This window comes from Scyliorhinus canicula, chromosome 31 (genome assembly GCF_902713615.1).
Source record: "Scyliorhinus canicula chromosome 31, sScyCan1.1, whole genome shotgun sequence".
Lineage (NCBI taxonomy): Eukaryota > Metazoa > Chordata > Chondrichthyes > Carcharhiniformes > Scyliorhinidae > Scyliorhinus > Scyliorhinus canicula.
The window spans coordinates 6037541-6052552 of record NC_052176.1 but is presented as its reverse complement, the minus strand read 5'-3'; the positions used below and the strand labels follow the sequence as shown (position 1 = coordinate 6052552).

At 53.9% G+C, this 15012-nt stretch overlaps 1 protein-coding gene across 1 annotated transcript; it reads left to right on the top strand.

The window, feature by feature from the left end:
- The first annotated feature begins 5681 nt into the window (after window positions 1-5681).
- On the top strand, window positions 5682-10856 carry LOC119958836 (glycogen phosphorylase, brain form-like). The gene is made up of 3 exons (XM_038787340.1): window positions 5682-5829; window positions 8054-8132; window positions 10621-10856. Exons 1-3 carry the CDS (start codon window positions 5758-5760, stop codon window positions 10854-10856), a joined length of 387 nt encoding a protein of 128 aa, XP_038643268.1. The 5' UTR covers window positions 5682-5757.
- The last annotated feature ends 4156 nt before the right edge of the window (window positions 10857-15012 follow it).

The window sequence follows — 15012 nt, the reverse complement described above, 5'->3', positions numbered from 1 at the left end:
GAAGGTGGCGGGTGAGCCGCCATCTTGAACCCGCCGCAGTCCCCGTGTGGTGTAGGTACACCCACCGTGCTGTTAGGGAGGGAGTTCCCAGGATTCTGACCCCAGCCACAGTGAAGGAACGGCCGATATATTTCCGAGTCGGGATGGCGAGCGGCTCGGAGGGGGGGGAACTTGCAGGCGGGGGTGTTCCCCGTGCATCTGCTGCTGCCCTCGTCCTTCTAGACGGTAGAGGTGGCGGGTTTGGAAGGTGCTGTCGAAGGAGCGAGTGGCTGCGGGGCGTCTTGTAGACGGTGCGCACGGCTGCCGCTGTGCGTCGGGGGGGGGGGGGGGGGGGGGTGAATGTTTGTGGTTAGCGTGTCGATCGAGCGGGGCTGCTTTGTCCTGGATGGTGTCGAGCTTCTCGAGTATTGTTGGGAGCCGCGCTCATCCAGGCGAGTGGAGAGTCCCTCACACTCCTGACTTGTGTCCTTGTAGATGGTGGGCTGGCTTTGGGGGGGGTCAGGAGGTGAGTTACTCTCCGCAGGATTCCCAGCCTCTGACCCGCTCTGGTAGCCATAGTATTAATGTGGCTGGGTCCAGTCCACTTTTTGGCTGGTAGTGATTTGCGGCCGGCCCCTCTCCTTGGGTAGTCGGCAGAACGATCGCCCTGTGTGTATCTGAAGAATAAAGATGCAGCAGAAGCCGGGTCGAGTTGCCCAGTTCTGTCATGGTGCAATGGAACTATTTAGATTTGGAGATTAAACCTTGAGTTAAACACTGAGTTGCAATGAGGATGAGAAGGACTTTCTAACATGAAGCAGGAGCCATTCAATCCCACTCGCCTTCTCCGCCATTCAACATGATCATGGCTGATCGAATATATTCTGGACAATCCCTGCAGTTCAAGAGGAGGCCATTCGGCCCTTTTAGTCTGCACCGACCCTCTGAAAGACCACCCCAGCCAGGCCCTGTCACCCCACCTAACCCTTTGGACACTAAAGGACAATTTAGCACCGCCAGTCCACCCAACCCGCACGTCTTTGGACTGTGGGAGGAAACCAGAGCACCCGGACGAACCCCACGCAGGCACAGTAGCATAGTGAACAAAGGAAAGTACAGCACAGGAACAGGCCCTTCGACCCTCCAACACCCGTGCCGACCATGCTGCCCGTCTAAACTAAAACCTTCTACAATTCCGGGGTCCGTATCCCTCTATTCCCATCCTATTCATGTATTTGTCAAGATGCCCCTTAAATGTCACTATCGTCCCTGCTTCCACCACCTCCTCCGGCAGCGAATTCCAGGCACCCACTACACTCTGTGTTTTTAAAAAAAACTTGCTTCGTACATGTCCTCTAAATCTTGCACCTCGCCCCTTAAACCTATGCCCCCCCAGTGATTGACCCCTCTACCCTGGGGAAATAAGTGGTTTGTACAATTGTTTCACAGCTCATGGATCCCGGGTTCGATTCCCGGCTTGGGTCACTGTCTGTGCGGAGTCTGCACGTCCTCCCCGTGTCTGCGTGGGTTTCCTCCGGCTGCTCCGGTTTCCTCCCACAGTCCAAAGACGTGCAGGTTAGGTGGATTGGCCGTGCTAAATTGCCCTTGTGTCAAAAAGGTGAGGTGGGGTTACAGGGACAGGGTGGAGGTGTGGGCTCAAGTAGGGTGCTCTTTCCAAGGGCCGGTGCAGACTCAATGGGCCGAATGGCCTCCTTCTGCACTGTAAATTCGATGAAAAACACTCCCAGGAATTCCTCCTCCACGGTATTGCGGCTAATTTGATTTACTCGATCTGTAAGCAGATTAAAATCGCCCACGTTCCTTCATCGCATGCGTCTATAATCTCCTGTTTAATGCCAATCCCAACAGAATCTGTCAGCGATGCAGGAAAACCCAGACCGTTCCTTCTCCACTTTAAATGCTCCCCCCCCCCCCCCCCCCAGCGTGCACAAAAGCTCTGGGAATGTGGAGAGTTCGAGCTGCCCTTTTCCAATCTAAACATTTATGTTCCAGTCTTCAGGTCAGGCAGATTAAAACCGGCCAAAGCTGATGCTTGCAGGCTTGCAGATCGAGGCTCCCCCCCCTCCCCCCCACACAGGCCTCATCCTGATGATACATCGGGCAGCAGCAAGCGCCCATACACGGCTCGCCAGACACATGCTGCAGCTGAAGTCAAAACGGACCCAGTTCTGTTTGGCATTCCTGAGCGAGTGGATTATCGCGTCATGCGAAAGGCTCCGAAACATTAGTGTTTGGGGCAGATGGAAAATCTCCACAGCAACCGTGTGCAATAAATAAATACAGCCAGCCGCTCTTCACTACCCCCCCCCCCCCCCCCCCCCACCCCACCCTTGGCCGACCCTCCTTTATTTCAAATCCCGTGAAAGCAATTCTCACTGCGGAAAAAAATTAACGAGGGAAAGATGTCTGCGTTCCCGTCCTTCATTCCTAACCATGTCATAACACTGGGGTATAGTACTGGTGGGGACGGGTCTGTCACTGTATAACACTGGGGTACAGTACTGGTGGGGTTGGATCTGTCACTGTATAACACTGGGGTACAGTACTGGTGGGGACGGGTCTGTCACTGTATAACACTGGGGTACAGTACTGGTGGGGACGGGTCTGTCACTGTATAACACTGGGGTACAGTACTGGTGGGGATGGGTCTGTCACTGTATAACACTGGGGTACAGTACTGGTGGGGATGGGTCTGTCACTGTATAACACTGGGGTACAGTACTGGTGGGGACGGGTCTGTCACTGTATAACACTGGGGTACAGTACTGGTGGGGGTGGGTCTGTCACTGTATAACACTGGGGTACAGTACTGGTGGGGACGGGTCTGTCACTGTATAACACTGGGTACAGTACTGGTGGGGACGGGTCTGTCACTGTATAACACTGGGGTACAGTACTGGTGGGGACGGGTCTGTCACTGTATAACACTGGGGTACAGTACTGGTGGGATGGGTCTGTCACTGTATAACACTGGGTACAGTACTGGTGGGGATGGGTCTGTCACTGTATAACACTGGGGTACAGTACTGGTGGGGACGGGTCTGTCACTGTATAACACTGGGTACAGTACTGGTGGGGGTGGGTCTGTCACTGTATAACACTGGGGTACAGTACTGGTGGGGACGGGTCTGTCAGTGTGTAACACTGGGTACAGTACTGGTGGGGACGGGTCTGTCACTGTATAACACTGGGGTACAGTACTGGTGGGTACGGGTCTGTCACTGTATAACACTGGGGTACAGTACTGGTGGGGAAGGATCTGTCACTGTATAACACTGGAGTACAGTACTGGTGGGGACGGGTCTGTCACTGTATAACACTGGGGTATAGTACTGGTGGGGACGGGTCTGTCACTGTATAACACTGGGGTACAGTACTGGTGGGGATGGGTCTGTCACTGTATAACACGGGTATAATACTGGTGGGGATGGGTCTCGCTGTATAACACTGGGATACAGTGCTGGTGGGGACGGGTCTGTCACTGTATAACACTGGGGTGCAGTATTGTTGGGGACGGGTCCGTCACTTTATAACACTGGGGTCCAGTACTGGTGGAGACGGGTCTGTCACTGTATAACACTGGGGTACAGTACTGGTGGGGACGGGTCTGTCAGTGTATAACACTGGGGTACAGCACTGGTGGGGCGGGTCTGTCACTGTATAACACTGGGGTACAGTACTGGTGGGGACGGGTCTGTCACTGTATAACACTGGGGTACAGTACTGGTAGGGATGGGTCTGTCACTGTATAACACTGGGGTACAGTACTGGTGGGGACGGGTCTGTCACTGTATAACACTGGGGTACAGTACTGGTGGGGGTGGGTATGTCACCGTATAACACTGGGATGAAGTGCTGGTGGGGACGGGTCTGTCACTGTATAACACTGGGGTACAGTACTGGTGGGGACGGGTCTGTCACTGTATAACACTGGGGTACAGTACTGGTGGGGACAGGTCTGTCACTGTATAACACTGGGATGAAGTGCTGGTGGGGACGGGTCTGTCACTGTATAACACTGGGGTACAGTACTGGTGGGGACGGGTCTGTCACTGTATAACACTGGGGTACAGTACTGGTGGGGACGGGTCTGTCACTGTATAACACTGGGATACAGTACTGGTGGGGACGGGTCTGTCACTGTATAACTCTGGGGTACAGTACTGGTGGGGACGGGTCTGTCACTGTATAACACTGGGGTACAGTACTGGTGGGAACGGGTCTGTCACTGTATAACACTGGGGTACAGTACTGGTGGGGACGGGTCTGTCACTGTATAACACTGGGGTACAGTACTGGTGGGAACGGGTCTGTCACTGTATAACACTGGGGTACAGTACTGGTGGGAACGGGGTCTGTCACTGTATAACACTGGGGTACAGTACTGGTGGGGACGGGTCTGTCGCTGTATAACACTGGGGTACAGTACTGGTGGGGACGGGTCTGTCACTGTATAACACTGGGGTACAGTGCTGGTGGGGACGGGTCTGTCACTGTATAACACTGGGATACAGTACTGGTGGGGATGGGTCTGTCTCTGTATAACACTGGGGTACAGTACTGGTGGGGACGGGTCTGTCTCTGTATAACACTAGGGTACAGTACTGGTGGGGACGGGTCTGTCACTGTATAGCACTGGGATGAAGTGCTGGTGGGGACGGGTCTGTCACTGTATAACACTGGGGTACAGTACTGGTGGGGAAGGGTCTGTCACTATAACACTGGGGTACAGTACTGGTGGGGACGGGTCTGTCACTGTATAACACTGGGGTACAGTACTGGTGGGGACGGGTCTGTCACTGTATAACACTGGGATACAGTACTGGTGGGGACGGGTCTGTCTCTGTATAACTCTGGGGTACAGTACTGGTGGGGACGGGTCTGTCACTGTATAACACTGGGGTACAGTACTGGTGGGAACGGGTCTGTCACTGTATAACACTGGGGTACAGTACTGGTGGGGACGGGTCTGTCACTGTATAACACTGGGGTACAGTACTGGTGGGAACGGGTCTGTCACTGTATAACACTGGGGTACAGTACTGGTGGGAACGGGGTCTGTCACTGTATAACACTGGGGTACAGTACTGGTGGGGACGGGTCTGTCACTGTATTACACTGGGGTACAATACTGGTGGGGACGGGTCTGTCACTGTATAACACTGGGGTACAGTACTGGTGGGGACGGGTCTGTCACTGTATAACACTGGGGTACAGTACTGGTGGGGACGGGTCTGTCGCTGTATAACACTGGGGTACAGTACTGGTGGGGACGGGTCTGTCACTGTATAACACTGGGGTACAGTACTGGTGGGGACGGGTCTGTCACTGTATAACACTGGGATACAGTACTGGTGGGGTGTATTTGTGGATGGGCCGGACTTAATTGCCCCTTGGAGCTCAAAGGATGTTCAGGCTAGACTATAGGGTTGTGGGATGGATGGGGAGATGGACATGGGCAGAGTGATCCTTCAAAGAGTCGGTGCAGACTCAATGGGCCTAATAACTTCATTCTGTGATTCTACTCGAGGGAGAATCAGCCTCGTCTGTGCGACCCACCCTGCTAATTTAACCCCTATCATTTCAGGGTGATCCTGACCCGGCCTCAAGCCGGAAACCGTTCCATCCTCTTCCTTGTCCTTGCTGTCTGTTTTTCCTGCTATTTGTCGGCCGAGACCACTGACTGACGTTCCTTCTCTGTCGCTGTCTCCCTCTGCCACTCTGCAGCGTATCTATTACCTGTCCCTGGAGTTCTACATGGGCCGCACGCTGCAGAACACCATGGTGAACCTGGGTCTACAGAACGCCTGCGACGAAGCCATCTATCAGGTAAGTGACCCAGGGGGGTAGCTGGGCGCCGTAACACTGCTCCCCCCGACCCCTCAACTCACATCCCTGACCTGCTGCACCTCCATCCCTCGATCCTCAAAGTTCTCGCACTGTTTGATCGGTGTATCCATGTCACTCCTGTCCTGCACATTGTGTTCAAATGTTGCCCCTTGGCATGGGGTCTCTCAACGCTAATCCAGTCAGTCCCATCTTCCCCCCCCCCACCCCCTTCACTGTATCCCCCTCGAATGGCCATCCACCCCTCCCCCCAATCTCCTTCCCTCCATTGGGAATAAACCCCGGCTTCTCCAACCTGAACCTCGGAGCTAAAATCCCCTCGTCCCTGAAGTTTGGGTCCAAGAACTGGGCCCAATACTGTAGTTTTGGGGCCGAAACAGTGCTTCATAAAGAACATACAGTGCAGAACGAGGCCATTCGGCCCATCGAGTCTGCACCGTCCCACTTAAGCCCTCACTTCCACCCTATCCCCGTAACCCAATAACCCCTCCAAACCTATTTTGGTCACTGAGGGCAATTTAGCACGGCCAGTCCACCTAACCTGCACATCTTTGGACACGAAGGGGCAATTTAGCACGGCCAATCCACCCAACCTGCACATCTTTGGACACGAAGGGGCAATTTAGCACGGCCAATCCACCTAACCTGCACATCTTTGGACACGAAGGGGCAATTTAGCACGGCCAATCCACCCAACCTGCACACCTTTGGACTGTGGGAGGAAACTGGAGCACCCGGAGCAGACACGGAGAACATGCAGACTCCGCTCAGACAGTGACCCAGCGGGGAATTGAACCTGGGACCCTGGCGCTGTGAAGCCACAGTGCTAGCCACTTGTGCTACCCCAACCTTTCCTTATATATTTTTTTATTTAAAAAAAAAATAAATTTAGAGTACCCAATTACCTTTTCCAATTAAGGGGCAATTTAGCATGGCCAATTCACCTATCCTGCACATCTTTTGGGTTGAAACCCACGCAGACATGGGGAGAATGTGCAAACTCCACACGGACAGTGACCCAGGGCCGGGATTCGAACCCGGGACCTCAGCGGCGTAGGCAGCAATGCTAACCACTGTGCCGCCGTGCTGCCCAACCTTACCTTGTATAATGGAACACTACTCCTCTCCCCCCGAATTCCACATATTACCACCTTTTCTGGCAACATTCTTCCCAAACTGCATAACTCCTCTACTTATGAAGTGCAAGGTCCCATGCAAGCTCCCTCAATGTATCTTGCCACTTTTCAAAGATGTATGGATACCCAAGGATCTCAGCCCCCCCCCGCACGCTCTCTGAAACTATGCCAGGAAGTCTGTATTGCTTCTCCTGATCCCTTCTGTGGGATCCCTTTTACCCCTGCCTCCCAGTTATGTCCATTGGCTCCGCGGGCTCTTGTTAATCTCCAACGCAACTGCAGTCGAGCCCCTATCTGCATCTGGAGCCTCCCCACTTCTTTTCGCACCACCCCCGCTCCACCCCACATTCCTCCCCACCCAACCCTAATCCAGCCTGAAGAAACCTGAAGAGTCTCCAGTGGGCGAGGGTTCCCGAAGCCTGCCGTCACCAGACACCCCTCGGTCGGGACGAGTCACTTTAATAGGCTTCGGTGCAATGCGTCAACGACTGACAGGCCGGGCGGGTTGGGTGACTGAGCTAACCAGGCCCTGGGCTGAGTTCTGAGGAACCGTGACATTTAGCTGGCCGACTGAGTCGTCACAAAATCGCCTGCAGCTGTTTGAGCACCGTCTCCCATTACAGTCCCTCTCCCCTGCACCCCCCCCCCCTGCTCCCTCTTAATTTGACACTCGAGTCAGGCTGAAGATGAACTTTAACATTGTGGGTCATTCGGGAGCGACCTCTGCCATTTCGTCCGTTTTTAACCCCTGCTTTGTACTCCTCCGCTTTCCCAACCTGTTCCGTATCCTAGAACTGCCCAAATTTCCCCGTTTCTCCCCGGTGCCCCCTAACGTCCTCCGTTGTGCGGAGGTAGCACCAGTCGGAGGCGCTGGCGCGTTCGTGTTAACCCCCCCCCCCATCCCTTGGTGGTGTTCCGGCCAATTGTCGCGCCCCCTGCATGGGCCGGACACCGAGCCTGGGACCGTCCTGCTGCGTAAAACCCCAGTCCCGCAGCCCCACTCTTCCAGCATTTCCGGCCTGTCAGGGTCGGGATAGCGCCTTGCTTACTACTTTCACTTCCTTCTGCAGCTGGGTCTGGACATGGAGGAGCTGGAAGAGATCGAGGAAGATGCCGGCCTTGGCAATGGGGGTCTCGGCCGACTGGCGGGTGAGTAGCCCCCTCCCGCGGCTTGGCGCCAGTTTCGGCAGCGTTCCCTTCCCCATTCAGCTGAGGGCCCCCATTTCTGTTGGCGGCACCCCTCTCACTGGGCCATCCAGCCCCACATGTGTGCGTGTGTACGTTCTCCCCGTGTCTGCGTGGGTTTCCTCCGGGTGTTCCAGTTTCCCACCGCAGCCCAAAGATGTGCAGGTTAGCTGGGGTTACAGGGATAGGGCCGAGGTAGAGTGCAGTGCAGACACGATTGTTATGAATAGCCTCCTGCACTGTATAGATTTGAGGGTGTGTGAGTGTGTGTGTGCATGCGGTGTGTATGGGTGGGTGAGTGTATGTATGGGTGGGTGAGTGTGTGCATGCGGTGTGTATGGGTGGGTGAGTGTATGTATGGGTGGGTGAGTGTGTGCATGCGGTGTGTGTGGGTGAGTGTGTGCGTGCAGTGTGTATGGGTGGGTGAGTGTGTGTATGGGTGGGTGAGTGTGTGCATGCGGTGTGTATGGGTGGGTGGGTGAGTGTGTGCGTGCAGTGTGTATGGGTGGGTGAGTGTGTGCATGCAGTGTGTAGGTGAGTGTGTGCATGCAGTGTGTATGGGTGGGTGAGTGTGTGCATGCGGTGTGTATGGGTGGGTGAGTGTGCATGCGGTGTGTATGGGTGGGTGAGTGTGTGTATGGGTGGGTATGGGTGGGTGAGTGTGTGCATGCAGTGTGTATGGGTGGGTGAGTGTGTGCATGCAGTGTGTATGGGTGGGTGAGTGTGTGTGTGCGTGCAGTGTGTATGGGTGGGTGAGTGTGTGCATGCGGTGTGTATGGGTGGGTGAGTGTGTGCATGCGGTGTGTATGGGTGGGTGAGTGTGTGCATGCGGTGTGTATGGGTGGGTGAGTGTGTGTATGGGTGGGTGAGTGTGTGCATGAGGTGTGTATGGGTGGGTGAGTGGGTGGGTGAGTGTGTGCATGCGGTGTGTATGGGTGAGTGTGTGAGTGTGTGCATGGGTGGGTGAGTGTGTGCATGCGGTGTGTATGGGTGGGTGAGTGTGTGCATGCGGTGTGTATGGGTGAGTGTGTGAGTGGGTGTATGGGTGGGTGAGTGTGTGAGTGTGTGTATGGGTGAGTGTGTGAGTGGGTGTATGGGTGGGTGAGTGTGTGTATGGGTGGGTGTGTGAGTGCATGCGGTGTGTATGGGTGGGTGAGTGGGTGGGTGAGTGTGTGCATGCGGTGTGTATGGGTGAGTGTGTGAGTGTGTGTATGGGTGAGTGTGTGAGTGGGCTGCTGTAATTGTTCTCAGTAAGACTCCCGTAAAGCAAAAAGTGCCGAGGATACTGGAAGTCTGCAGAGGGATTTGGATAGGTTAAGTGAATGGGCTCGGGTCTGGCAGATGGAATACAATGTTGACAAATGTGAGGTTATCCATTTTGGTAGGAATAACAGCAAACGGGATTATTATTTAAATAAAATATTAAAGCATGCCGCTGTGCAGAGAGACCTGGGTGTGCTAGTGCATGAGTCACAGAAAGTTGGTTTGCAGATGCAACAGGTGATTAAGAAGGCGAATGGAATTTTGTCCTTCATTGCTAGAGGGATGGAGTTTAAGACTAGGGAGGTTATGTTGCAATTGTATAAGGTGTTAGTGAGGCCACACTTGGAGTATTGTGTTCAGTTTTGGTCTCCTTACTTGAGAAAGGACGTACTGGCACTGGAGGGTGTGCAGAGGAGATTCACTAGGTTAATCCCCGAGCTGAAGGGGTTGGATTACGAGGAGAGGGTGAGTAGACTGGGACTGTACTTGTTGGAATTTAGAAGGATGAGGGGGGAATCTTATGGAAACATATAAAATAATGAAGGGAATAGATATGATAGATGCGGGCAGGTTGTTTCCACTGGCGGGTGAAAGCAGAACTCGGGGACGTAGCCTCAAAATAAGGGGAAGAAGATTTAGGACTGAGTTTAGGAGGAACTTCTTCACCCAAAGGGTTGTGAATCTATGGAATTCCTTGCCCAGTGAAGCAGTTGAGGCTCCTTCATTACATGTTTTCAAGATAAAGATAGATAGTTTTTTGAGGAATAAAGGGATTAAGGGTTATGGTGTTCGGGCCAGAAAGTGGAGCTGAGTCCACAAAAGATCAGCCATGATCTCATTGAATGGCGGAGCAGGCTCGAGGGGCCAGATGGCCGACTCCTGCTCCTAGTTCTTATGTTCTTACCCGTTAGAGCAGCCAATTCTGGACACCGTTGGAGCCATATCCTTGAAGGATGATGGGATAGGTGACAGTACTGTCCCCACAAGCCTCCTCTGGCATCTCTGCCACCCTAGAGAATGTCCTGCATTTCTACAAAGCCTGCCACCACCTTGGGATGTCCCAAACTGCTTTTTAAATCAATGCAATACATCGTGTTGTGCGCCGACTGCGGTGTGGGGAGGGGTGAAGTTTAATTGACAGGTCGTATAATGCAAATGGCTGACGAGCTCTCTTCCCCTCCCTGCCTAGCCTGCTTCCTGGACTCCATGGCAACACTGGGCCTGGCTGCCTACGGTTACGGCATCCGGTACGAGTTTGGCATCTTCAACCAGAAGATTTCCAACGGGTGGCAGGTGAGTGAACGTCTGAATTTCTGTAGCCGCCTGCACCCGGTCGTCCTCTCGCGCGGGCGGAGCACCGTCACAAAATGGCGGTGGGGAGGAGAGGACAAGAGGGCCGCCAGCAAGGTAGCAGTCGGGCGATGACACGTCTGTCGGAGCAAGTGAGGCGCGGGTTTGTAGTTTGGGGGCAGAGCAGACAGGAGAGGAGTGTGTTGGGGTAAATTGGTGACACATCGGGCGGCCAGGTGAAGCCACACCGAGTGTTGATTCAAGGTCAGTAAGGCTCACCGCCATTTTTCCTTTCTGGGGAAGGGAGGGGGGAGGAAATCAAGACTTTCTTTTCAGAGGGACACAATTGAAATGGTCGGGAAGTTGTGCGAAACCTGGATCGAACCTTCCTTGGACCAAACCTGAGCAGGTTCTGGTCGCCATATTGTTAAAAAGGCCATCGAGGCTCTGGAGGGGGGGGGGGGGTGCAGAGAAGACCTTTGGGCAACATGGTAGCACAGTGGTTAGCACTGTCTGTGTGGAGTCTGCACGTTTCCCCCGTGTGTGCGTGGGTTCCCTCCGGGTCCTCCGGTTTCCTCCCACAGTCCAAAGACGTGCAGGTTAGGTGGATTGGCCGTGCTAAATTGCCCCTTAGTGTTCAAAGATGTGCAGGTTAGGTGGATTGGCCGTGCTAAATTGCCCCTTAGTGTCCAAAGATGTGCAGGTTAGGTGGATTGGCTGTGCTAAATTGCCCCTTAGTGTCCAAAGATGTACAGGTTAGGTGGATTGGCCATGCTAAATTGCCCCTTAGTGTCCAAAGATGTGCAGGTTAGGTGGATTGGCTGTGCTAAATTGCCCCTTAGTGTCCAAAGATGTACAGGTTAGGTGGATTGGCCATGCTAAATTGCCCCTTAGTGTCCAAAGATGTGCAGGTTAGGTTGATTGACCATGCTAAATTGCCCCTTAGTGTCCAAAGATGTGCAGGTTAGGTGGATTGGCTGTGCTAAATTGCCCCTTAGTGTCCAAAGATGTGCAGGTTAGGTGGATTGGCCGTGCTAAATTGCCCCTTAGTATTCAAAGATGTTCAGGTTAGGTGGATTGGCCGTGCTAAATTGTCCCTTAGTGTCCAAAGACGTGCAGGTTAGGTCGATTGGCCGTGCTAAATTGCCCCTTAGTGTCCAAACAAAAAAGGTTGTGTGGGATTATGAGGATAGGGTGGAGGTGTGGCCTTGGGTAGGGTGCTCTTTCCAAGGTCTGGTGCAGGCTCGATGGGCCGAATGGCCTCCCTCTGCACTGTAAATTCTATGATTCTACCGTGACCATACCAGAAATAACTGGGTCGACAGATCAGGAGAGGATTCTCCGTCTGCATCTCTCGCTCTCCTTGGGGGGGAAATAGGAAAACTGAGGGCATGACCTAATTAGAGATCGTTTCAAAATTGCGAAAGGTTTTGATCCCGCTTGTGGGGAAGAAACTAGATGCCGCCCGTGGCAACGTGAGACACTAAAGGAGGTCGCTGACTGCGTTGTTTAAAAGAAGGATCTTCTTTCGTATAAATGAGTATCGAAGTTCACCACCAACAGTAATAACTGTGAAAGCAGGTGCGGTAGTAAAACAGGCCTGGCTCACAGGCCACACTCGCGCAGACTGAAAAAGGCCACGCATGCCCCCGACCCGCAACAGACAGCAAGAAAACAACTACGGAGGAGACAGGCTTATAAGAAGACCCCATACTCATGTCAACACTCTTGTTACGCCGTCGATATAAGATGGTCACTTCCCGTGACCGGTGGGCGCCCCGGGGGCTGCGGTCTTGGGATTTCGGGCGAACCTTTTTTTCCCCCCAGAGCGAGGTGCGAATCTGGAACCCACTCCCACAGGGAGCGGTCAGGGTGAATAGTGTCGCGGCATTTACAGTCGTCCGCTCTACCATCTGAGCTATCGAAGGAACGCTAGTGTCCCGGCATTTACAAAGAACAAAGAAAAGTACAGCACAGGGACAGGCCCTTCGGCCCTCCAAACCTGTGCCGACCATGCTGCCCGTCTAAACTAAAATCTTCTACACTTCCTGGGTCCGTATCCCTCTGTTCCCATCCTCTTCATGTATTTGTCAAGATGCCCCTTAAACGTCACTATCGTCTCTGCTCCCACCACCTCCTCCGGCAGCGAGTTCCAGGCACCCACTACCCTCTGTGTAAAAACCTTGCCTCGTACATCTCCTCTAAACCTTGCCCCTCGCACCTTAAACCTATGCCCCCTAGTAATTGACCCCTCTACCCTGGGGAAAAGCCTCTGACTATCCACTCTGTCTATGCCCCTCATAATTTTGTAGACCTCTATCAGGTCGCCCCTCAACCTCCGTCGTTCCAGTGAGAACAAACCGAGTTTATTCAACCTCTCCTCATAGCTAATGCCCTCCGTACCAGGCAGCATCCTGGTAAATCTCTTCTGCACCCTCTCTAAAGCCTCCACATCCTTCTGGTAGTGTGGCGACCAGAATTGAACGCTATACTCCAAGTGTGGCCTAACTAAGGTTCGATACAGCTGCAACATGACTTGCCAATTCTTATACTCAATGCCCCGGCCAATGAAGGCAAGCATGCCGTATGCCTTCTTGACTACCTTCTCCACCTGTGTTGCCCCTTTCAGTGACCTGAGGGGTAAGGAAAGCTGGATGACATGAGGGAGAGGGTAATAGAGGGTCACGATAGTAGTTTTCGACAGGGAAAGCTGGTAGGAGGATTGAGTGGACTCGAAAAACCAGCATGGAGTGGTTGGGCCGAATGGCCTGATTCGGTGCTGTGCACTCCGATGTGGTCCTTTGAGTTCAACGTTGGGGAGAGGGGGGGGGGGGGGGGGGGGGGGGGGGGGCGGCCGACAAGGCTAGAGGAGGAATGCAGAACGCCTTCGTGATTAAAATAGAGCTTCACAACTTTGACAGGGACAGGCAGTTAACGTTTCCGCCACCCCCCCCCCGCCATCCCAGACAGCTTGCCTTCCCCGATCATGTTCGCAGCATTCCATTAAAGGCCAAATGGGAACGCCGTGAATTTGCACGGCCCAAAGGTCGCCCTGGTAATCCTGGAAGCAACAGGTGGCGGTGGGGGTTGTTTGCCCATCATGGTCGCTCCCTGCACCCTTTAATATCCCACCCAGTCTAATCCCACTCTCCCCCCTCACTCCCCTCACCCTTTAATATCCCACCCAGTCTAATCCACTGTCCCCTCACTCCCCGCACCCTTTAATATCCCACCCAGTCTAATCCCACTCCCCCCTCACTCCCCACACCCTTTAATATCCCACCCAGTCAATCCCCACTCTCCCCCCTCACTCCCCTCACCCTTTAATATCCCACCCAGTCTAATCCCACTCTCCCCCTCACTCCCCGCACCCTTTAATATCCCACCCAGTCTAATCCCACTCTCCCCCTCACTCCCCTCACCCTTCAATATCCCACCCAGTCTAATCCCGCTCTCCCCCTCACTCCCTGCACCCTTTAATATCCCACCCAGTCTAATCCCACTCTCCCCCTCACTCCCCGCACCCTTTAATATCCCACCCAGACTAATCCCACTCTCCCCCTCACTCCCCTCACCCTTTAATATCCCACCCAGTCAATCCCCACTCTCACTCCTCACTCCCCTCACCCTTTAATATCCCATCCAGTCTAATCTCACTCTTCCCCCCTCACTCCCCGCACCCTTTAATATCCCACCCAGTCTAATCCCACTCTCCCCCTCCCCGCACCCTTTAATATCCCACCCAGTCTAATCCACTCTCCCCCTCCCCGCACCCTTTAATATCCCACCCAGTCTAATCCCACTCTCCCCCTCCCCGCACCCTTTAATATCCCACCCAGTCTAATCCCACTCTCCCCCTCCCCGCACCCTTTAATATCCCACCCAGTCTAACCCCTCTCTCCCCCTCACTCCCCGCACCCGTTAATATCCCACCCAGTCTAATCCCACTCTCCCCCTCACTCCCCGCACCCTTTAATATCCCACCCAGTCTAATCCCACTCTCCCCCCTCACTCCCAGTACCCGTTAATATCCCACCCAGTCTAATCCCACTCTCCCCTCACTCCCCGCACCCTTTAATATCCCACCCAGTCTAATCCCTCCCACCCCCTCATTCCCCGCATCCTTTAATATCCCACCCAGTCTAATCCAACACCCCCCCCCCTCACTCCCCGCACCCTTTAATATCCCACCCAGTCTAATCCCACTCTCCCCCTCACTCCCCGCACCCTTTAATATCCCACCCAGTCTAATCCCACTCTCCCCTCACTGCCCACACCCTTTAATATCCCA

Excerpts from the sequence above, each read along its gene's own strand:
- LOC119958836 (XM_038787340.1), top strand. The coding sequence starts at position 5,758 with ATGGGCCGCACGCTGCAGAACACCATGGTGAACCTGGGTCTACAGAAC. Across the intron at positions 5,830-8,053 it reads GCGACGAAGCCATCTATCAG|CTGGGTCTGGACATGGAGGA; the intron begins GTAAGTGACCCA and ends TTCCTTCTGCAG. Across the intron at positions 8,133-10,620 it reads GGGTCTCGGCCGACTGGCGG|CCTGCTTCCTGGACTCCATG; the intron begins GTGAGTAGCCCC and ends CTCCCTGCCTAG.